Raw genomic sequence first — 22,629 nt, forward strand, 5'->3', positions numbered from 1 at the left:
TATTGCTAATCTGCACATTACATGGTTTCAGACTTGTGGCTTGCACGTTGTTTGTGACGTCAGAGATTCGAATTGCCCACGCCCATGTAGGAACGCATTCGCTACAAGCTTTATCAAGCTGTCTTTGGTAGAGGCAGCGTGTTATGTCGTAGGGGGCGTGCCTGCTTACAGTCGTGAGTTCGAATCCCAAGTTTCGTGTTCATATGTTTGTATATGTGTCTTTAACTTTGATGCAATGAATACGCTGTTTTGTCCTATGCTGTATACAAATATTAATTAGTGCATAATTTGGAATATTTTATTATAATTGGAGGTTATTACGAGGATAGCTCAAAGTATGGACGAAGACAGCACAGCTAAAGTATCGACCGACGCGCAGCGAATGACATGCCATATGATACCATATATTAAATACATATAATGTGTGTGCTGTGTTGCAGCAACTATACATCATACATACGACTAGTTAAAGTATTGACAATAACTACCACAGTTCATGCGTGTGGTGCCAGGGTTTGTGAGTTTATCTTCCATTGGTCTATAAATATTCAAATACCTAAAATCAACATATACATAATAGTTTTCAGTTCACTAGCGTGGTGATTTTGCTTTGCTGAACCTAAGATTGTAAACCTACCTTGAACTCCCCAATCCTCAAGCATAGCACAGACTCAATTTAAAATGATAAAATCCACTGCCCAAGATTATGTGACTATAGACTGCAACTTTGGGTACCTATGTGTATTAATGTCATGGACTTTGCTTTCTCTGTGGTTGAAACACAGCATCGAACCGTTCTGGGCATCATGAGGAACGAGACACATCAACAAAGGTATATCTTCCTATTATATAAAAGTATATGTGAAACTGACATAGAAAAAACTTATAATATTGTAAAACAATAAAATAAGCATAGAAAATAAAGTTCCTCATATCAATTCTAATTACCCTCCACTAAGGTGCATAAACACAAGAGAGTAATACATTAACGCCACTCCCCCATTTAAAAGTACAAATAGATTGGTCACTTGTGTTTATACGCCCTCTACGTTACATTGTCAGTGAACTGAGGACTGAGAACGAATAGTCCGTTGACCTCATTCAACTTCGACAACACCCACTCACCCGGTGACTAGAAACAATATGACGTATCATGCAATCTTAGGTAAGTTTAACCATTTATTTCTCAAAATTTCGAAAAATCAAATATATTTAAATACACGTAATGTAGATGAAACCCAGATCCATTTATTTTTTGGGAGTGTTTTATAGTTAGGCAGAACAAATGCACGTGAGACGACGTTATGTAATGAAGGTCAGCGTTACTGAAGGACAAGGAACTATTCCATTTCAACGCTTCATATTAATATGTTTAAATTCTTCTTCGGGTTGCAGAAAATATAGTAATTCACTTATATATATATATATGTGTATTATGGCTGTATTTTTATGCAACAACTTCCAATGTCATTGTCATTTAAAATAAATTTAAAGCGGGGGAGTCGTCACCTGCGCATGCGCCAGGTATTCATAGCGTGTCATTGTTTACAAACAAGCGTCTACCCATGAGTCTTTGCATTTTTAGCGTGTGTTGTTACCGTCGCTTGGGACTCAATTCCCGTGCGTATGCAGGTGACGACCCTGCCGCTTTAAATAATGCATAACAAAACTTCATATGCACACCACTAATAATTATCGATTACTCACAATAATTATAGAAAAATATAATTTGCTGTATCTCTATATCTCTATATTTTTTTGTATTTTCTTTGTTTTGAACTATGACTGAAAGCAGCTGAATAAACTATGTAGTGTGTTTAATGTCTCATATACGAACAATACCCTTAACTAATATGATTTTTACCTGGTAAAACTACATTATTTTTCTGCTTAAAAACAACAAACTCACAATGTCATGTCGTTAGCATGAAATGAACAAACTTAACATTTAAAAGGCACTATTTGTCTACATGTCTATTCAACCGATACCACACAATGAAAAAGGTGAAAAAAAAGTCAGGGGAACGACCCGCCAGAATTTCACCTTATAAAGCTAGGTCACCGTTTCTAAAGCACCCGACTTAACGATTGAGTGATTTTTGAATATTTAATTAGGTAGCTGCTTCTAAAGGTCTAATAGCCCTATAGACACAGTGTCGAATTCCCGTTCTATACGACTTCTCAGGACTGTGGGGGCCGAATGATCAGCGGAAGAAGGCCAGCGTACAGAACTGTACCCAGGGCTAAAACTGTAATAAAGAGAAAGAATCAAAGAGTTCATAAGCTGCCAATTCCACTAAATGCGAATTTGAGCACCTCTATTTAATATACCAATATTATGTACTCAATGTAAATTGCATTATGGGATTTCAGTTTTCCCAAGAACATTAAATATTTAAAATAAACAATTTTTTGACATGTCGGGGATAAAACGTAATGTACGCTACAGAAGCATCGGTTATTGAGTTCACGTTGTTACATTATGGGGTTTATGCGTATATACACTTTGTGTACAATTTATATTGAGGTCACATTCTATGATGTTTAGGACTAGTAACTTTCAAATCAGTCCTTACGGTGGCCCATATGTACAATCGGCGAAGAATGACCAAAATTTCGGCAATCAATAACGCATTGCGGCGATCAATAACCAAATTGCGGAGATCAATGACGCATTGCGACGACCAGTAACGCACTGCGGCGATCAATAGCGCATTGCGACGATCAATAACCAATTACGACGATCAATAACGCATTGCGGCGATCAATAACCAAATTGCGGCGATCAATAACGCATTGCGTCGATCAATAACCAAATGGCGGCGATCAATAACGCATTGCGACGATCAATAACGCATTGCGATGACCAATAACGCATTAAATAAGAATTCTTTGAACAGAAATACGTTAGATGAAATCGAATACGAATTTTAGAAAATAAAATAATATTTTATGAAATGTAAAATAGAATTTACAAATATAAATTGCGTTTTATGGGATGAAATATAGATTTTACAAATGTAAATCGCGTTTTGTGAAATAAAATATGGATTTAAAAAAAAATTGTTTTTAATAATATTGCAACACTTGGGTTGCCATAGTAATGGATTCTAGCATTTTGGATTTATTTATATAACGAATACTTACACAAGCTGTTCGTGGACGAACGGAGTTAACTCAATGGCGGACGCTATTGAAGTGTACAAAGCATTGTGGGTCCATCCTTTAAAATAAATTGCTGAAGTTGGTCATCGGTCGTCGCAATGCGTTATTGGTCATCGCAATGCGTTATTGATCGTTGCAATGCGCTATTGATTGCTGAAATTGGTTATTGATCGTCACAATGTGTTATTGATCGCTGCAATGCGTTACTGATCGTCGCAAGCGTTATTGATCGTCGCAATGCGTCATTGATCGCCGCAGTGCGTTATTGATCGTCGCAATGCGTCATTGATCGTCGCAATGCGTTATTGGTCATCGCAATGCGTTATTGATCGCTGAAATTGGTTATTGATCGTCACAATGTGTTATTGATCGCTGCAATGCGTTACTGATCGTCGCAAGCGTTATTGATCGTCGCAATGCGTCATTGATCGTCGCAATGCGTTATTGGTCATCGCAATGCGTTATTGGTCGCCGCAATGCGTTATTGATCGCCGCAATGTGCTATTGATCGCTAAAATTGGTTATTGATCGTCACAATGTGTTATTGATCGCTGCAATGCGTTACTGATCGTCGGAAGCGTTATTGATCGTCGCAATGAGTCATTGATCGCCGCAGTGCGTTATTGATCGTCGCAATGCGTCATTGATCGTCGCAATGCGTCATTCTTCACCGATTGTATATATGGGCCACCTTACAGTCCTTGTAATTTGTTTTTGCTTTTGTGATTGTATACGGTGACTGCATATTTCTGTTGACTTTTCTCGATGTCAATTCGCAGATAACAATATGTTAATTTGGTGATGTCAAGTTATCCAGACACTACTTTGAAAGTTTAGTTGTCAAGTGTTATAACCTCATTTGTTTACATAGATTAGCTCTGAGTGTAGAGACGTTGGCCTACATATGTGATACATGATACAGGTTCATTATTGGACTTATTTCATTAAAGGGAGCAAAGGGATGCCGAGTACAAGTTACTGGAAATAAAAAGGCATTTTACGTTTTTACAGGAAATAAAACTCGCATTTACAGTAAAAAAAAATGTTTTACACTTTATAGATAAAGCAAAGTTCTAATTGCATTTTACAATTTTATATTATATTTGATTATTTGTGTTTGAGAATCAAAATTGGAAATTGGGTACGAATTACGACATTTATTTTGGAAAATGCTTTACGCTTCAAAATCTTTGTACAAATCAAGTTACGGATTACCTTTTACACCTTGTCCCTGTCTTCGATTTTACGTTTTTTTTATTTATTTAAATTACATTATTACGAAAATAAAAACAATTGATTATATCGTTAATTTGTTTTGTTTTTCACCACTTTTAAAGTTGTTAATTAAAGTAGAACTAAATGTGGTCCTGGATCTGATGTTATTTTTACACTAAATAGTACAATAATTTTCAGAAGTTAAAGGGAAACAGTAAAAGATCTTCAACCTAAATCGCTATACCGACTGCTGGAACAGTTTTCAGAGATGGGTTTACACTCGATGGTATTTCAAGCGTTTCTTCTTTCTCAGGTAGGTGTAGAGAATATGTGAAAGATATTCTAAATTTCTAATCTCGCTTAGGAAAACTGTTATAAATGTTACATAATCACAAGACCGTGAGAAAGAGAGTGAAATATTTTGTAAGCTGCTTATGTAAATTGAGTACAGGTCAGTCGTGTCGTACGGCAATCTAGCTCAAGGTAATACATTCTCTCTTCAACGCCAACGATATATACAAGTTATTTCAATGTAATAGTAAAATTAGCTTGTTCATGTCAGTACCGTTCAAAATTATGACATATAATTCTATGTCAACTTGAAGATGAAATTGTCTACAGGTTTGTGGTAAACTGTTTGAAAAGCGGTTGTCCTATTTTTTTCTTAGATAATTAACTGTGCACTGGGCGGTGCTACAGTGGAACTTAAGCTGGTGAGGTTTGAAACCAATAATGGAAGAAAATACAATGGTGATTGTTGCGATATATTCTGTAATGCTTGTGATATATATCTCAAACTTTGTGTTGAGAAGAAAGATGCTACGTAAGTGCCAAACTGTGTGTAGTCTTGCTCTTAGTACAATAATAGTTCACCAATGAACAGATATATATGAACAGAAAACCAATGGGTGATTTTGCGCTCACTGCCAGATCTCGCATAATGCGTGAAAAGCGCGGAGCGAACTTCTGCTTCAAATATCATTTAAATGTGAACTTCAATTTTTTTTCAAAATTTGTCATGGGGGGATATTGCCTTTAAATACACTTACTTCTGAAAAATTTTATCATGCTCAAATGTATAGAGCATGAAGAATGCCTCCAAAAATATATTTCGCGTTTGTCGAATCCCAAGCGATGTGTTGACGCCACTGCAACCACAGTCAGTTGGCGCACAAGTGATAATGAAACTTTCTAGGAGTATTTGAAACCGAAATTGCCATCGAACTCCAAGGCCGTTTCTGATTGGCTGCTGAGTTTGAATGGTAATTTTTGGTTTCAAGTACCCCAGGAAAATGTTCTATGTTCTTCGTGTAATAAGGTATTTTATCCACTCAAAAACGATGAATTCGATCGAATTGTGTTAGCGGGTGGATTAATATTACCCCCAACAGATCGTTTGGTTGAGAAAGATTGGTATTTTTACCTGATTTGTAGGAATTGTATGGATTTGTAGCGTTTCACAACTTGTTTCTTTATTTAGTTTCATGCCGTATTCAAGATGGCGGCCCCCATATAGTAAATATCCCATTCATTTCACTTGCGCGCCAGCTGACTGTGACTGCAACGCTGTGGCCTTTCTTTGCCCTGTTTTTTTTTTTTGTTCGGGTTCACGCATAACGCGGGATCTAGTAATGAACGAAAAATTTAAATGCACGATACGCGTCTAACTTTCCGTGCCCGACTGCCACTCCTGGATATCTATATCGTGATATTATTGTTTAAATATAGTTATATAAGCATCTTCATTCTCAACGTCTTGATTGTACCACGCCTTACCCATGCCGCTTGGTTTCAGCACTTGTTCCTATCATGGGTCTAGCAGGACTTATTCAGTTCACCATAATTATATTTCTTAATTTAATTTAATTTAAATTAATTTACTTAATCTTCCTAGAATAGTCATCTCCAATGCTGACCCTTATTTTACACAGACTTGTACGTTTCACACTACAATTAAAATGTGTATTAAGGCGCGGGGTCACGTAGGTTGAAATGTAGTCCTCCCTTTTTTGAAAGCAACTTCAAGGAACTGTATGACTATTTGTTTTTATCCTCGGGGCGGACCTACGTCACAAACGTTCCACGTTGCTAAGACGCGCACCACTGTACATGTATTTCTGTGGGCTCTGTGTGCGCTGCTATGGAACGCCGGTCGAGCCGGTGAAAATTCGAGAAAACAACACAAACTCAACTTTGAAGTAATCCTGAACAACTAAATTTACATATGTTACACACATAGGGCTAATCTTGTTACACTGTTCAGGGGGGTCTCAACAACCATCCCAAAGTACCGTTTTCTACGAGTTGTTGGCCTTTGTTTTCACCGCCAGGGTTGCCAAGCGGTGAAAAACGCCCGGATGTCCGCCCCCGAGGATAGACCTCAATTTGTTTATTGTATCAAAAGTGGGGGTGGGCGTTTGCCCGGATCAATGCAGTACCAGAATGAGCCTTGGTTTTGTGACTGAAATTTTGGGGTGACCAAACTGACTGATACATTTAAGAGTGAACAGTCAACTGGGCAACGATGCTCATATAGCAATACAAGAATAATTGCCTCGACATTATTTATGGGACGTTCGTTATATCTAGTGATGCTGTTTACTATTTCATTTACTTGAATCATTGTTTCTATATGTGAAATAACCTTGGGTTTCAAGTTGCATTGTCGTCTACGGGAGTTCAGGAAAAAACTGTTGTAGTATGGCATCCACATTGTACTATATATACATAATTAACTTATTGTGTTAATTAAGTTAATTATGTGTTATATGTTCATATCAGATTATTACACAAGTTCCAAAAAATAGTAATTCATAATCAATCGGAATCCCTTGATTGAAATTATTAAAACTATTGTTGAAACAGTGTTTCCATTTTCAAAATAGAATTTAGATATACTGCTTATCGTAAACTGGATGTTATTTTGCTAATTCTACATATTATATTTTCTGTTTTCAGATCCTCTGGAGATTATTCACTTGGTAGCTCATGCGTTTACAGGCACGATACTGCCAAAATATATAGCGATGACAATGCATTCAACTTTCCTACCACAATTCCAAGTGGCATAGCTAATCCTATACGAATACAGATATCCAATTACAATGTACGTACGTAATATTGATTGAGTGGTTGGTTAATTGATTGATTCGGGCGATTCCATTTACTAATGGTGATATGAAAAATTGTTTGAACTTTTAAAATTACAATCACGTGACAAGTTCCACGATTTTTACACTGATGCATTTAACATATGATAAAGAGGTCATTCCGAGCCAATACCGGAAATAGCAAGTGATTCTGCATGGAGCAATATTAATATTTTTCTCGCCCAATGAGCTTGAAACAAATATGATAATCTCTTCGCCCAACATCACACGTCATTTCCGGTATTTGCCTGAATAACCTCGTGACTATTTTACAGGATGGAATAACATTCAAGGCGGAGTCCTGGGACTTAGACATTAACTTCCATGACTTAGTGGACAAGCATAGATACACCGTGACACGTTCCGCTGCAGACACTTCCGCTGACGCGCATTGGAGTTCAACGTACACAGCTACTGGTGTGAAAAATGCAGAGTAAGCCTGTCACACTATCATGGGTTTAGTTTAAAGCGGAAGGATCGTCACCCGCGCACGCGCGGTAATTGAGTCCCATGACATATGTCATATGTTATATATGATATATGACATATGATATGACATATGTCATATTGTCATCTGTTGAGTTTGTTTGACCATTTAACTCATAGTAGTGCATGACATGAATGTTAGGACGGAAATCTTTTCATATGCCATATGTTGTTTTAAAGCGGTGAATCGTCGCCTGCGCCCACGCGGGGATTAAGTCATAAGCAACGATAACAACGCACGCTAAGAACGCGAAGGCTCATGGGTAGACGCTTGTTTGTTAACAACCACACACTATGGTCGTCTGCTGCTTGCATATAATATGTGACGATTCCCTGCTTCAAGCTATGTTAGGTTTCTGGTGTATAACATGAGGCGGCTAAACGTTCAAAGCCTGTTTACAGGAACAGCGTTTTCCGCCATGACATTTGTTCGGGTCGGCGTGTTTCTTGAATATTTTAAAGCTGTGAAGTCGTCACCTGCGCATGCGTCAGATGGCCATAGCGCATCATTGTTTACAAACAAACGTCTACCCATGAGCATTTGCGTTGTTAGCGTGTGTTGTTATCCTCGCTTGGGATTCCCGCGCGTGCGCAGGTGACGACTCTCCCGCTTTAAAATCATTATGGGAGGTTTTTTTCAGGATAAAGTTTCAGATCAAAGTTTACTGCGATGAATATTATTTCACATCTACGTGCGGTGTATACTGCAAAGCGGAGGTCACGTACAACTGTGACCCGGACACTGGTGCTAAAGTTTGCAAAGCGGGCTGGCATGGAAGTAGTTGTCATCAGTCAATCTGTGCCAGTAATCCGTGTGACAATGGCGGTACATGTACAGGAATAGTGAACGGTTATACATGTCAATGCGTAGACGGATTCACAGGTAATTTCATAAAATAACTTACCGTTAACTTTATTCACAACGTCGTGACAACAACGATAAATATTACAGTGTTTATTTCCATGAATATATTTCAATTTTTTTGTGTTTTTTTTTTCAATTTTTAGGATCCCGATGCCATATTAATATTAACGAGTGTTCTAGCAGCCCGTGCTACAATGGTGGTACATGCATCGATCACGTGAACCGATATAGATGTATATGTCAAAATGGCTACGCAGGTAAACACGTGCTCTACTTTTGTTGCTATTACATAATTATTAGTTGAAACAATGTATGATATGATATGATATGATATGATATGATATGATATGATATGATATGATATGATATGATATGATATGATATGATATGATATGATATATGATATATGATATATGATATATGATATATGATATATGATATGGTATGATATGGTATGATATGATATGATATGATATGATATGATATGATATGATATGATATGATATGATATGATATGATCTTTAAATAATCATTGAATCTACGAGTTACAACTGATTAATATTTTCTGTATGTTTAAAAGCGTGGAATAGAAATTTCTAAAGTACAGATAAGTTGTCAGTCAAACTGCATTAAACAAAGAAATTGTTCATATATATATGATTTGACTGATATCAATATCATTATTTCGTTTTCTAGGATCGAGATGTCAGACCAATATTAACGAATGTGCCAGCAATCCTTGCTACAATGGCGGTACATGCGTCGATCACGTGGACAGATATGCGTGTACATGTCAAAATGGCTACACAGGTAAACACGTGTTTCTATATTTCTCGTTATTACATAATGAACTTTGAAATAATGTCTGTAATGTTTAAGTATCATTATATCGTTTTCTAGGTTCGAGATGTCAGACTGATATTAACGAATGTGATAGTAGTCCATGCTACAATGATGGTACATGCGTCGATCACGTGAACCGATATAGATGTACATGTCGAAATGGCTACACAGGTAAACACGTGTTTCTATTTATCTTGCTATTACTTAACGATCTGTTGAAACGTCTGTGGTATATCAGTATCATTATGTGACGCAAATTTCCGAACGTGACTGCGTTGTGTGATTTTGTGTAGATTCCAGCGACCACTTGATAAAAGACATAAATAACGGAGACAGGGCTTCAAGTGTTCTAGAGGTTATGAATATTCACCTGTGACATCGCCAATGGCAATTTCTGCACAAGATGACGTCATATTGGGATCAAAAGTAAAAATACGGAAAATACATTGATAAAGAATTCTCACTCAAAGCGCGGTGGTCGTCGCGCAGCGCGTGTTCGAATTTCATGTAAATAAACAATGTATTTTACACGCGTTGTATACGTCACTATGAGTCCCATATCGAACACGACGCGGCGCGACGACCGCCGCCCTTTAACAAGTTGTGGGAAATATGGATGTATATAATGGTCACAAAAGTTTCCCAAAATCGTAGTTTCGGAATACAAAGCATGCATCCCAGTGTATTTTAGCTACGTGGTATCAATGCGCCAGACGATAACCGACAACAACGTATAGAAATGTCTAAATAAATCGATTACAATGTGGGTTGTCAGGGACAGCAGTACGCTGTAAAATGGAATACAAGCCTCGTGAAAACATCCATTAACAAATGTAAATAACTGGAAAAATATGAAACATCCATTCTTCAAAATTACATCCGAGTGTTCTCTAAACTCTGTCAGCAACAGACTGATCAGATACAGCAATGGATGGCAAGGTTGTATAGCAAATATATTCAGATCAATCTGCATATGAAAAAAAAAACACTGACCTGCATAGGATGACGCCATATTGCCTGCATAGGATGACGCCATATTGCCTGCATAGGATGAAGCCTGTACGGGTTCACCACTTGAGGGCGTTTCACCAATATCTGCTCATATAAAATGCATTGAGTCCGATACTTTGGAAAGGGTCAGCATACATTACAATTTTGTTTTTAAAAAGCAAGAATGTTAATAAAAAAATAAATAAATGGAATAAAGAAGAAACAATAAAACAGATACAAGTTCATGGTCACATTTATATCGTTTTCTAGGATCGAGATGTCAGACTGATATTAACGAATGTACTAGCAGTCCATGCTACAATGGTGGTGCATGCGTCGATCACGTGAACCGATATACATGTACTTGTCAAAATGGCTACACAGGTAAATACGTAATTCTACTTTTCTTGATATTACCTAATTATATGTTAGAACAATATCTGTATTATAATAATGCCATTATTTCCTTTTCTAGGATCGAGATGTCAGTTTGATATTAACGAATGTGCTAGTAGTCCATGCTACAATGGTGGTACATGCGTCGATCACGTGAACGGATATGAATGTACATGTCAAGATGGCTACGCAGGTAAACACGTGTTTCTATTTATATTGATATTAACGATGATCTGTTGAAACGTATGTTATATATCAGTGTCATTATTTCGTTATCTAGGATCGAGATGTCAGACCCATATTAACGAATGTACCAGCAGCCCTTGCGACAATGGCGGTACATGCGTCGATCACGTGGACAGATATGAATGTACATGTCAAGATGGCTACACAGGTAAACACGTGTGTTTGTTTTCCCTGATACCACCACAGTGGTGAAAGTGTGTCATATATCATTATCATAATTCCCGTTTTAAAAGTTCGAGATTCCATACTTTTAAAACGGGGGAGTCGTAACCTGCGCATGCGTCAGGTGGCCATAGCGTGTCATTGTTTACTAACAAGCGTCTACCCATGAGCCTCTGTGTTTTTAGCGTGTGTTGTTATCGTAGCTTGGGACTCAATTCTCTCGCGAGCGCAGGTGATGACTCTCCCGCTTTTATAACAAGTGTGCTGGTAGTCCATATTAAAGCGCGGTAGTCGTCGCGCTGCGCGTGTGTGATATTTGTGTTGATAAACATTGATTTTCCCACAATCCAATGCGCTCTTCAAATGGAAATCACAAGTATGAGGTTTGACCTTGGCGCGACTTGCACTGATTGCCGCCGGTAACTCCTTCGATACCTTCCAATAACATGAAAATTACTTAATTAAAGATTGGAAACGTTTCAGTTCGTACTCGTTGATCTGCGCAACAGTCAAAGTCGCCATCTTCGTTTATATGAGACCCATATATCTCGCACATGCGCAGCGCGACGACTATCGCGCTTTAAAAATCTGTAGGTCATGTGAGCCAGTATAAATGTACATGTCAAGGCTACACGTGTAACACATCCTTGATGTCATCATTTACTCTATTGAAATAAAGTCGTATAAAATCATCAATATTTCTATTTTCTAGGATTGAGATGCCAGACTGATGTAAACGAATGTGCCAGCAGTCCATGCAACAATGGTGGTACATGCGTCGATCACGTGAACCGATACGAATGCAGATGTGTTGGTGGATATTCAGGTAATTTGTCAATTAAAGTGGAAGCCTTCGTCACCTGCGCATGCGTCAGATGGCCATAGCGTGTCATTGTATACAAACAAGCGCTTACCCATAAGCTATTGCGTGTTTAGCGTGTGCTGTTATCGTCGTTCAGTCGTGACACAATTCCCACGCGTGCGCAGGTGACGATCCTCTTGCTTTAACATTGGACCGGAAATGGCCCTGAGTGACGTAAATGTTGTGAACATATCTTGTTGCGTCAGAAATAACCAAGTCTTTTAGAAGATGTTACTCTGGGCTGGATAACAATAAATCAGTCAACGTGTAAACAGGGTATTAAAGCGGGAGGGTCGTCCCAAGCGATGATAACAACACACGCTAAACACGCAAAGGCTCATGGGCAGGCGCTTGATTGTAAACAATGACACGCTGTGGTCACCTGACGCATGCGCAGGTGACGACACACCCGCTTTACGTACTAGTAGTAGTAACTGGAGGTTTGCGCTGTTATAAACATAACATATATACTACTTTTTATTTATGTTTTACCATCGGAAATTTCCGGTTAGAAGCTGATCATTAGAAACTCTGGGGCGATGGCAGAAATACTATGACAATTGTTTTCCTTAATTTAGTTTTTTTTTTCAAAGATTAATTTGCCGTATTTGTTTATTTCCTCTGTGTATAATAGTTTTGTTTTCTAAAAAAATAGGAGTGCAAATTTCTTTCTGTTATTGATCCCTGCAGAATAGTTTTTTCATTATTATTCCAATTGAATTTTGTTTTCAATTCTGCCATCTCCGGAGTTTCTGATCGCCCACCTCTACATGCTAAAATCTAGTCAAAGGTACGAATGTCATGAGCTCTACAAAAAAAGTATTTGATTATATAGTGGAGGTCTCTGTTTCTGTACTCACACCCTAATGTTGACTAACCCAATTGCAATGTCCGCATACCCTACACACTGGCCAAGTACAAATAAATTAAAAGTAGCATTTTCAGGAGTATAGTTTGATCTGGAAGTTTGTCAAGTGTTCAAGAAGCGCCCCCAATGACGTGTTCATATTATCCGACATATTGCCTTGCTGAGTTGCACAGAATAGAGGGCGCGCGACTAGACACAGTGTTTGAACGATGTGTGTTGACAGACAATAACAAACTACAAATAAACACGATATGAAAAAAAAAACTTATTTCTAATCCTTTACATAACAATTTATGTTTTCATATTCTAAGATCGTGATGCCAGTAATTCGTGCTTACATGATGAATACATGTTTACACTGATCTCCACGATTTTGATGAATATAGTATTATTTATTTTTTTATTTTTTAGGATTGAGATGTGAGACTGATACCAACGAATGTGACAGCAGTCCATGTGATAATGGTGCGACATGCGTCGATCACGTGAACCGATACGAATGTATATGCCATACTGGATACACCGGTAAAATATGTTTAACATTTTCTATTTGTTTTGAATTTTAAAATAGCGCCATTTTTAGTGGACTAACGCGCTTTAAACATTTACCTGACTAGTAGGGTGCGGTCAATTGTTGTGAACACTGGCGTTGTGTTCAAGGAACTTCGCCAGTGGCTGAGTAAACATTCGAACATCCAATCGCTGTAATCGTTGGCACGAACACGTGATTACCAGGGACGTGTCTCACGGTTAAAACCATGCGAAGTTGCTACAATTATCAATTGGAAGAACTATTTTAGTGATTAAAGGACAGCAAATTGTGGGATACAATATGGACGATTTGATGACTTATTCGGACGGAAATATCACCTGACCCTGAGTTACTATACTAATGTAAATGTCATCGTCTTATAGGTTCGCGTTGTGAAACCGACATCGACGAATGCGTGGGCAGTGACACGAATTGCCATAATGGAGCAGTCTGCCGGAACGTCCCTTTTGGATACGAATGTGTATGTGCGGATGGATACACTGGTCGACACTGTGATACGGATATTGATGAGTGCGCTTCTAACCCATGTCACAATACTGGCACTTGCCTCGATACCGTGAATGGCTTCACGTGTACATGTGATAAGGCTTTCGTGAAAGTGATTTGTGATTATCACTCTGCTGCTCTGAGCTCGGCAAACCCGATTACAAGGTAGCGACTGATAATTATGTGTTGCACGTCATACAAACGTGTGTTTCGTGTCATAGAATTATATGATGTACTCTACGTCATACAAATATGTGTTCCGGGACTAGGCGTGTTGTTTCCCGCGTCATAAAAACAAATATTTAATTCAATAATTTATTTCATAATACAGCCGCTCTGGACATACATTATTGCTGTTACATCTAATACTGGTGTTCGTGGTTTGGGATTGGTAGAATATAACAATATAAGGTGAGTGGAAATTAAATATGCACAATAACACTGACTTACGTGGTTTGAGATTGGTTGAATCATGGTTGAATGTAACCATATAAGGTGATTGTAAATTAAATATGCAAAATAGAACAAATGTACGTGGTTTGAGATTAGTGGAATATAACCACATAAGGTGAGTATAAATTAAATATGCAAAATATTTTGATGTACGGGGTTTGCCATTGGTGGAATGTAACCATATAAGGTGAGTGTAAATTAAATGTGCAAAATATTTTGATGTACGTTGTTTGGGATTGGTTGAATATAACCATATAAGGTGAGTGTAAATTAAATGTGCAAAATAATACTGATTTACGTTGTTTGGGATTGGTTGAATATAACAATATAAGGTGAGTGGAAATTAAATATGCAAACTAATTCTGATGTACTCGGATTGTTATTGGTAGAACGCAGCCATGTCATGTCATGTCAGTGACAATAAATATGCAATATAGGCAAGAATATGTTGTTATTGTTGATGAACACGTTAAATAATTAATTATCGTGAACTTTATATAAACGATTTTCCGGTGCACATCTATACCATACGGTCGATGAAACACGCATGCGTGGTTACTGTTTTGATATAGACAATATCAAACAAGTATCAACTTATTTTTTTATCGAGTGAATGTATTTTTAGTTTATAACTAAAAAATGCAGTATTTTGTTTTTGTTTTTTGCAATATTTTTTCTGCGTTACGTTATATTGTATGGCATTTTTTTTTAAATCCGCCAAATATATACCCAATATTTCACTACTTTGTAGGGAAATTTATAATTTAAATAGACCGCCGAGATCTCGTTTAGAGCGAGAGAAGCACTGCACACTTATTGTTTTTGTCCCATAAATAGTGTTCTATTCATTCACCATCATAATCGTTGGCGTTGTTTTATGTGATGGGAGAAAATACACAAGTCCGGATCTCGGCGGTTCTTTGTGTCAATTGCCGCAAAAATCGCGGAACTTTTGTAGTCGTTTAGTGCTTTTCCGTGTGTGCCCGAACACAACCGTTTACTAGCCTCGAACGAGCCTAATTTTGTGACGTAACCAGACACTGCGTAACGCGCGCTGGAAACCAATATTGCAGTTCGCCATACGTAATATATACGGCAGTTCTATATCTCACTTTTTTGCGGGAAAATCACAACAAATAAATACGCATTAATTCTCAGCCATCTTTCCTATGTAGGTTTCCGAAGATCCATATTATAGAACATTTCAGCACAAGAGGTTTGCAGTGACGTTATTCTTCTCCTGTCACAACAGTAGCTCATCTGGTGTCCATCCTGTGTAATGCCCCACGTGGACTATTACTTCCAGCATGCACTTGCTCTATCGGAATTTCCCCTTTTTTACTGCTTGTGTGTACTCAGAAAATCACATATTCAGATAAATGTATGTTAACTTACAGTTATTCTAGAAATCATTTAGAACGGGAGGGTCCAATCTCCCAGGCAGAGTTCTATTACGAATATATCTCTGCCACCACGTGATCTTGTCGTTGATTGGTCAATGTGTCACAGTGGCACTACTTTCAAAGACGCTCACCCAAACATTGCCATGCAAGTGTTCGATTTTCGAACCCGACGAATGTGTACGCGTTGTTTGCAGATTTTCGCTGTTTTCAAAGTTAGAAGCTTTTTCTTTCTTTCTGTAACACAAACGGTGTGACAGTGGGACGATTAAGTCGTCAATACTAGGAAGTGCTTTCGTTAGTTTGTAATTCTTCGCCTGGCAATCGACGGTCAATTTGATGAACCGAGTAACACCTTGATAACGGTTATTACGCAATGGAGTTATTTTCTTTGTAAATTATAACTATTTCACCGTTTTCAGTGCGTTCACAAAAAAATCATTATCACTTATAGATGAAATATTTTAAAACCTGTTTATCAGTAGGAATAAATCAACACAAAATCCCTCTAATAACAAAAATACGCAAATATTTGGCGCAGTAAAAGTCTTGTGGTGTTTCACCACAAAATGGCGGAGTGTAGTGGCAGAGATACTAGTACTTTCGGTGATCTAACCTCAAGGAACTCTGGGAAGGAGAATGGGGAGGGTCGTCACCTGCGCACGCGCGGGAATTGAGTTCAAGCGACGATAACATCACACGCTAAAAACGCAAAGGCTCATGGTTAGACGCTTGTTTTTTTTTCTAAAAAATGACACGCTATGACCATCTGACGCATGCGCACGTGGCGACTCCCCCGTTTTAAGGTTGTTTAATGTAGTGTCCTCATTTTTGCTGATACTACGTAAAACGATTGGGCATTTTATACATGGTTTTACGATTATGATTCAACAAGATTTAATTTCATTATATTGATGCGTTGAACAATTTCACTGGGTTTTAATTTTACAAACTTGGTAGAGAAAACAATTGGTTCTAATTGTTAATTTACATGTTCATCCAGATCTATTTTAGCGAATTATACTCATTGAAAAAAATAGCGAAATTAAAAACTAATGAATAAATAATGTGTTTACAGTAAACATTTTTTTTTTTAAATCTGAGATAATGAAACAATATATCGTTAACTGTGAGTTTAAAAATAAGAAAATGACTCGCTGACGTGCTGTTTATAGTTTTATTTTCCCTTTTCGCCTCGTACCCATTCTTCTGAATTCAAATTGTACATAAAAAATATAAGTAAATAAAATAAATGAATTTTAATACAGAATTAAATAATGAGCCTCTTGATTTAGAATGGCGTCAACAACAACACACGTTCAATTTCGTTGAATGAAGCGGGAGGGCCGTAACCTGCGCACGCGCGGGAAATGAGTCCCATGCGATGATAACAACACACGCTAAAAACGCAAAGGCTCATGGGTAGATGTTTGTTTGTAAACAATGACACGCTATGGCCATCTGACGCATGCGAAGGTAACGACTCTCCCGCTTAAAAAAAAAACGAAATGAATGCGTTGATATTATCAGTGTGTGAATGAACTAATGTAATGATGATTTCTAAGAAGAAAAAAAAGACAATATGAATACAAAGTTGTATCCAGTACGACTAAAAAAGAATACACGTTCACATGAGTCCGACGCGACGCATACAACACGCGCGAAATACAATGTTTGTGTACACGAGAATCGAACGCGTGTTTTGCGGCCACTGTCGCGTTTTAGGAGAAATAACACAAATTGTAAACTTGTTGAAAACCTTAGAACATTTATTTGCACTCCACTTATTATTATGTATTTATAAATAAGGTCCAGCGCGTGATTATAGGACGACAGTCGTCGCGCTGCGCATGTGTGACATTTATGTTGATAAACATTGATTTACCCATAATCCAATGCGTTCTTCTAATGGAAATCACAAGTATGAGGTTTGACCTGGGCGCGACTTGCACTGATTACCGCCGGTGACTCCTTTGATAGCTACTTAATTGAAGCTTGGTAACGTCTCGGTTCGTACTCGTTGATTTGCGCAACAGTCAAAGTCGCCATCTTTGTTTATATCTCGCGCATGCGTGGTGCGACGACTACCACCCTTTAATATGATTACCAATCACGAACGAACGAACGAGCGAATTGGGTGTAACGAATCACGATTGGAATACCTGGATGGACAACCTTTCTATCAATTAAACGATAGAATACAAATGCAATAAAATGACGACAATTTCTCGTATACTTAATCAAAGAATACGTACTAAGCATTAGAAGTACATCTTCTGACTGAATGTTTACTAGCGGCTTTTGGAGTTTTGAGATTACCTGCTTCCACGCTATTGGCCAGAATGATGTTCGAATGACGCGCGCCGAGTTCCTTGGGAATGTGAACGCCGATGGCCTCCGCCCCCGAAGATTATCACCCAGGGTTCTATTACACTGGTATGGAAGAAATGGTATGTTTCTTGTCAGCGCGTGCGTCTATTCAAAATGGGGCGGTCATGACTTTTTTCGGCAAAAAAGGCGCTCACCGCATCATGTTTTGAACATTTAAGAACCATACAACATTGGGAAACCAACGAGAAGAGTGACGTAGTGCAACATCCCCAATCCCCTATCGCAGTCTTGCGCCCTCAATCGACGACAGTATTCTTGAAAAACGTTACTACAACGTCACATAGCGCCACCATGCGGCGCATTGATGCTAACGTGTAATCAGTCAATTCAGTCTCAGCAAGCCTGGAATTGTTACCAACAATTGTTACAAAACAATTGAAGCAAGTTTAAAATAGGTCACATGATCTAATTGAAAAAATACAGGGATAACGAATCGCTGTTTGGCGAGTGTCTGATCGGAATGTCGCTCACTGATACCCACTACTTCGCAATCTGATATGAAAACGTGGCCCAAAAGTTTTACAGAATAAACCTACAAAATATTTTTATAAATGTTTGAAAACGTGATCAAGATGTGTGGACAATTTGAAATTATGTTCCTTCGGCTTCAAATTAAATATCTCGAAGGTCAACATTTCCCGGGTCGAGCAAATGTGGGACAGGAAATTGTATCCTTTGTACTAAAGAAGCGAAATGTGTGGTACATTTTTTAAATGTGAATTTCGTGTGGAACGGTATGACAGACTTTTATAACCAATTTCCTTTTTCCGGGAGAAACACACAAATGTATTCTGTAAGTCAGTTGCATTTCGTTTTATTCCGATGTAAAGTGGTGATACAAAATAGTAGAAATATCATGCAAGGACGAGAAAATAAGCAATGAAACATTATGAATACAAACGAGAACACATGCATCTGATTGTAAACTTATCACAAACTATATTGTTCTTGCAGCGCCCTCTATGTCCACTTTGACAATTTTTATTTGCTCGATGAAACGATGCTATTCTCAAATACACATGCGCGCTGATTGGTTGGTACGAAACACTAGCAGTAACTGCACATGCATATTTGTTGTGTTTTTTTTTCATCGAAAAAATACTAGTGCGAGTACATTTTTAGTTTATAATAAACCAATTTGGTCTTCAACATAGAGTAGAGCATTACAAATAGTTTTAAAACATTTCTTAGGAAGATACAGAAAACAAGCTTATCCTCGGGGCGGAACTACGTCACAAGACGTCCCACGTTGCTAAGACGCGCACCACCGTAGATGCATTTCTATGAGCTCTGTGCGCGCTGCTGTGGAACGCCGGTCGAGCCGGTGGAAATTCGAGGAAACAACACAAACTCAACTTTGAAGTAATTCTGAACAACCAAACAAACCAAAACACGTAGAGCTTATCTTGTTACACTGTTCAGGGGACTCTCAACAACCATCCCAAAGTACCGTTTTCTGCGAGTTTTTGACCTTTGTTTTCACCGCGAGGGTTGCCAGGCGGTGAAAATGCCCGGACGTCCGCCCCCGAGGATAGAGCTTGAAGGCTTCGACCCGTTTTTGATATATTTTCAAACAGGAAGTGCATCTAAAATAAAAAGTTGATCTAAAACATCCTTCGATTCGACTGAAAATTGTATAAAATGGGTCACCATGGAAATTAAATTGGGAAATATTTCAGGTGACATTAAATTATATTATATTATATTAAAGCAATAAATTATGAAATTACTCAGATTTCTCAAATATATCTTCTATGTCGACAATGTCGTCATTGTTATCATGTTCCTCCCGTAACCTAAGATATCGACATTTGTCCAGATTCTTAGTCAGTTCCTCCCAAGTCCAGTAATTTTTAAATTGGTGAATTTCTTCTTTCTCTGATATTGCATTTGACTGGATAGTTTGGTTGTTCACACAAGATTCGATATCACCGAGACTGTTGTGTCTGGAAGTACCGGGTTCAAAGTCTATTGCGAACGATATACTTTTCCGAGGCGTGTTAGGGGAACGCTTCCCGTCACGCGGCGTTCGCATGATCGATTTTCTTCTCGGGGTCGTCGATTCTCTAGATTCTGTGTCGTCTGACACCGAGCAAGAAGAAGTCGGCGAGGTTCTACCGGAATTACTTATGGAATTTGAGTTTATGCTTTGGTTCATATCTCTCGTTGGTTGAATTTCCTCGCGCATACTGTCTAAAGCTAATTCAAAACTCGGGCTCGGTGAATTGTATTGAACGATAGTTGGGCTGGATTTCGTCGCGCAGACGACACCTGTTGATGTATTGTTATTGTCTGTTTCTTTTGAATCATCATGGTTCACCAGGAATTCTAAAAAGTTTGGGTTTATCTTAGTCGTCTTTTCCTGCACGCGGGATAGTTTCGGCGAATCCACTGGCGTACTTATTGGCGATCTGTTGACGTCAATTCTTTGTCGTCTGACGGCTTTCACAACTTCCTGTTTACAAACCCGGTATTTCTTCGCATCTTTCACCTGGTTGCTGCCACCCTGGCGATCTATCGCAGATTTCGGGCGTGATAGTTCGTCGATTCGTTGTCGCGATATTTTCTGTTGCCTTGGTGAACACGTCTTGGGTCGATTCATCGCTAATCTGCTGTAGATCTCGTTTTCGTTGTGTACGGCAGAAGGTCTGACATTCGGAAGGTTTGGCAAGCTGTCACTGAATTCCCGCGGATTCGGGGCATGAACTCTCCTGGGTGATTCATTTTGGAGCCCGGACGAGCGAAAATGATTGGACTTGTCGTACAACACACCTCGCCCGCCATGAGCGCCTAACTTACGTTGCAAATTGTGCATTTTGTGCAACAGCCCCTCCCTGTCTTTTCTACCAATACTCAGCATAACATTACGTTCCTTCTCCAGGCCTCGCACAGTCACGCCAAGCTTAGCCGATTCTCTTCTCATCAGCCCCTGACTAAAGTTTCCTAATTCGCCGTGAACACCAACCTTGGTCGGCGAGATCCGTTGCTCCTTCGCAGTTACGGTGTACATCTTCTGACCTCGTTCAAGGACCACTTATCCACGTATATCACCCGAAGTTCTTTCACTGCTTCAATGGGGCAGTTAGTGCGTACTGCCGTTACCGGGCAATATGCCACTGTGCACTACTCAAGTGTGTAGTTCGATAAACTGATATACGTTGGCCGCCGTTACATACAGAGTGATCATAAATCTAGACGAGTCAAGTGTCCGTGACACAATACAACGTTATACGCACCCGGTCTCTGATTTCCAAACCGGTGCCCCAGTGCAGTCTCACCGACAGAAAACCGTCCGCATTGAAATGTTAGCATACAGCGCTCCGGTCAGTATAGATCTGAGAAGTTGTCACGAGATAGTTACCGTGGCCTACTTATCGTCTGCGATCGTTTTATGTACGCCTTCCTCGGAGAATCGCCTAACGATAACGTTCAACTGGTACTTGAAGGCAGACGGTAGCTGTGTCTATCACGGTCTATCGCCTTGTTGCTAATCGATCTCAGCTCGTTGCCGTTCTGTCTCGTTCTTCTGTAGTTCTGATTCAACAACGTCTTGATCAGTCATTTTATACACTACCAATGAGGGGGTATTATTCTGACCGACCCTATCATTACACGCACCCCTGTTGTTTAATCTTTATTGTTATCGCCCGTTAAGCATAAACAAACAGTGTTTACATCCTATCGGATGCGGGACAAACCATTCATAAACAGAGGCGGGGGCAGGTTAGGTGATTAAACAAACGATATAAAGTTTAGCATTTTGTAAAAGTCGCTAAAAATATACAGAGATAATTGATAAAGTTGTTATAATACATTTTATTTAGCAGCCCATCCGCACTATGTCGCCACCCCAACAATAATGGTTTACCCCGCCAGCATGCAGTGCGTTGGTATGAAGACGGTCACCTTGCAGACGACACTGGTATGAATAATGATTTGTACAATCTTCTCCCCTGCCGATTGACGTCATAGTAAACCACGGCGGTAATTGTTATCTTGATCTAATGTTATTCAATTGGCAGTGGAAAAATTGAAATGGCGAGTCTGATAATTACCTCTCTCTCAGCTCTGAATTCATTGTATGAGAGCATAGTGCACT

At 38.8% G+C, this 22,629-nt stretch overlaps 2 protein-coding genes across 4 annotated transcripts; one reads left to right on the forward strand and one right to left on the reverse strand.

The window, feature by feature from the left end:
- Nucleotides 1-974: 974 nt before the first annotated feature.
- LOC100371894 (uncharacterized) lies at nucleotides 975-17,417 on the forward strand. Of its 3 annotated transcripts, none has more exons than XM_085494671.1 (17): nucleotides 975-1,165; nucleotides 4,564-4,693; nucleotides 5,049-5,203; nucleotides 7,339-7,486; nucleotides 7,805-7,962; nucleotides 8,657-8,898; nucleotides 9,024-9,137; nucleotides 9,577-9,690; nucleotides 9,781-9,894; nucleotides 10,984-11,097; nucleotides 11,189-11,302; nucleotides 11,390-11,503; nucleotides 12,230-12,343; nucleotides 13,659-13,772; nucleotides 14,163-14,451; nucleotides 14,618-14,697; nucleotides 15,915-17,417. In XM_085494671.1, the coding sequence occupies exons 2-16, from the start codon at nucleotides 4,649-4,651 to the stop codon at nucleotides 14,679-14,681; spliced, it is 2,013 nt and encodes a 670-aa protein (XP_085350797.1). In that variant the 5' UTR covers nucleotides 975-1,165; nucleotides 4,564-4,648; the 3' UTR covers nucleotides 14,682-14,697; nucleotides 15,915-17,417. The 3 variants fall into 3 exon arrangements, with proteins under 3 accessions (XP_085350797.1, XP_085350798.1, XP_085350796.1); XM_085494672.1 differs by having other exon boundaries at nucleotides 4,582-4,693; XM_085494670.1 differs by having other exon boundaries at nucleotides 976-1,165; nucleotides 4,579-4,693.
- A 1,902-nt stretch (nucleotides 17,418-19,319) lies between these two features.
- LOC144364560 (uncharacterized) lies at nucleotides 19,320-22,084 on the reverse strand. Its single transcript, XM_078014470.2, has one exon. It carries the CDS (start codon nucleotides 21,538-21,540, stop codon nucleotides 20,257-20,259), a length of 1,284 nt encoding a protein of 427 aa, XP_077870596.1. The 5' UTR covers nucleotides 21,541-22,084; the 3' UTR covers nucleotides 19,320-20,256.
- Nucleotides 22,085-22,629: the final 545 nt, after the last annotated feature.

Source organism: Saccoglossus kowalevskii, chromosome 20 (assembly GCF_978046115.1).
Source record: "Saccoglossus kowalevskii chromosome 20, keSacKowa6.1, whole genome shotgun sequence".
Classification (NCBI taxonomy): Eukaryota; Metazoa; Hemichordata; class Enteropneusta; family Harrimaniidae; genus Saccoglossus; species Saccoglossus kowalevskii.

Bases quoted from the DNA above. Each gene is read 5' to 3' on its own strand.
- LOC100371894 (XM_085494671.1), top strand. From the start codon at position 4,649: ATGGGTTTACACTCGATGGTATTTCAAGCGTTTCTTCTTTCTCAG. The intron at 9,691-9,780 runs GTAAACACGTGT...ATCGTTTTCTAG, and splicing joins ATGTCAAAATGGCTACACAG to GTTCGAGATGTCAGACTGAT. The intron at 14,452-14,617 runs GTAGCGACTGAT...TTCATAATACAG, and splicing joins TCGGCAAACCCGATTACAAG to CCGCTCTGGACATACATTAT.
- LOC144364560 (XM_078014470.2), bottom strand. From the start codon at position 21,540: ATGTACACCGTAACTGCGAAGGAGCAACGGATCTCGCCGACCAAGGTT.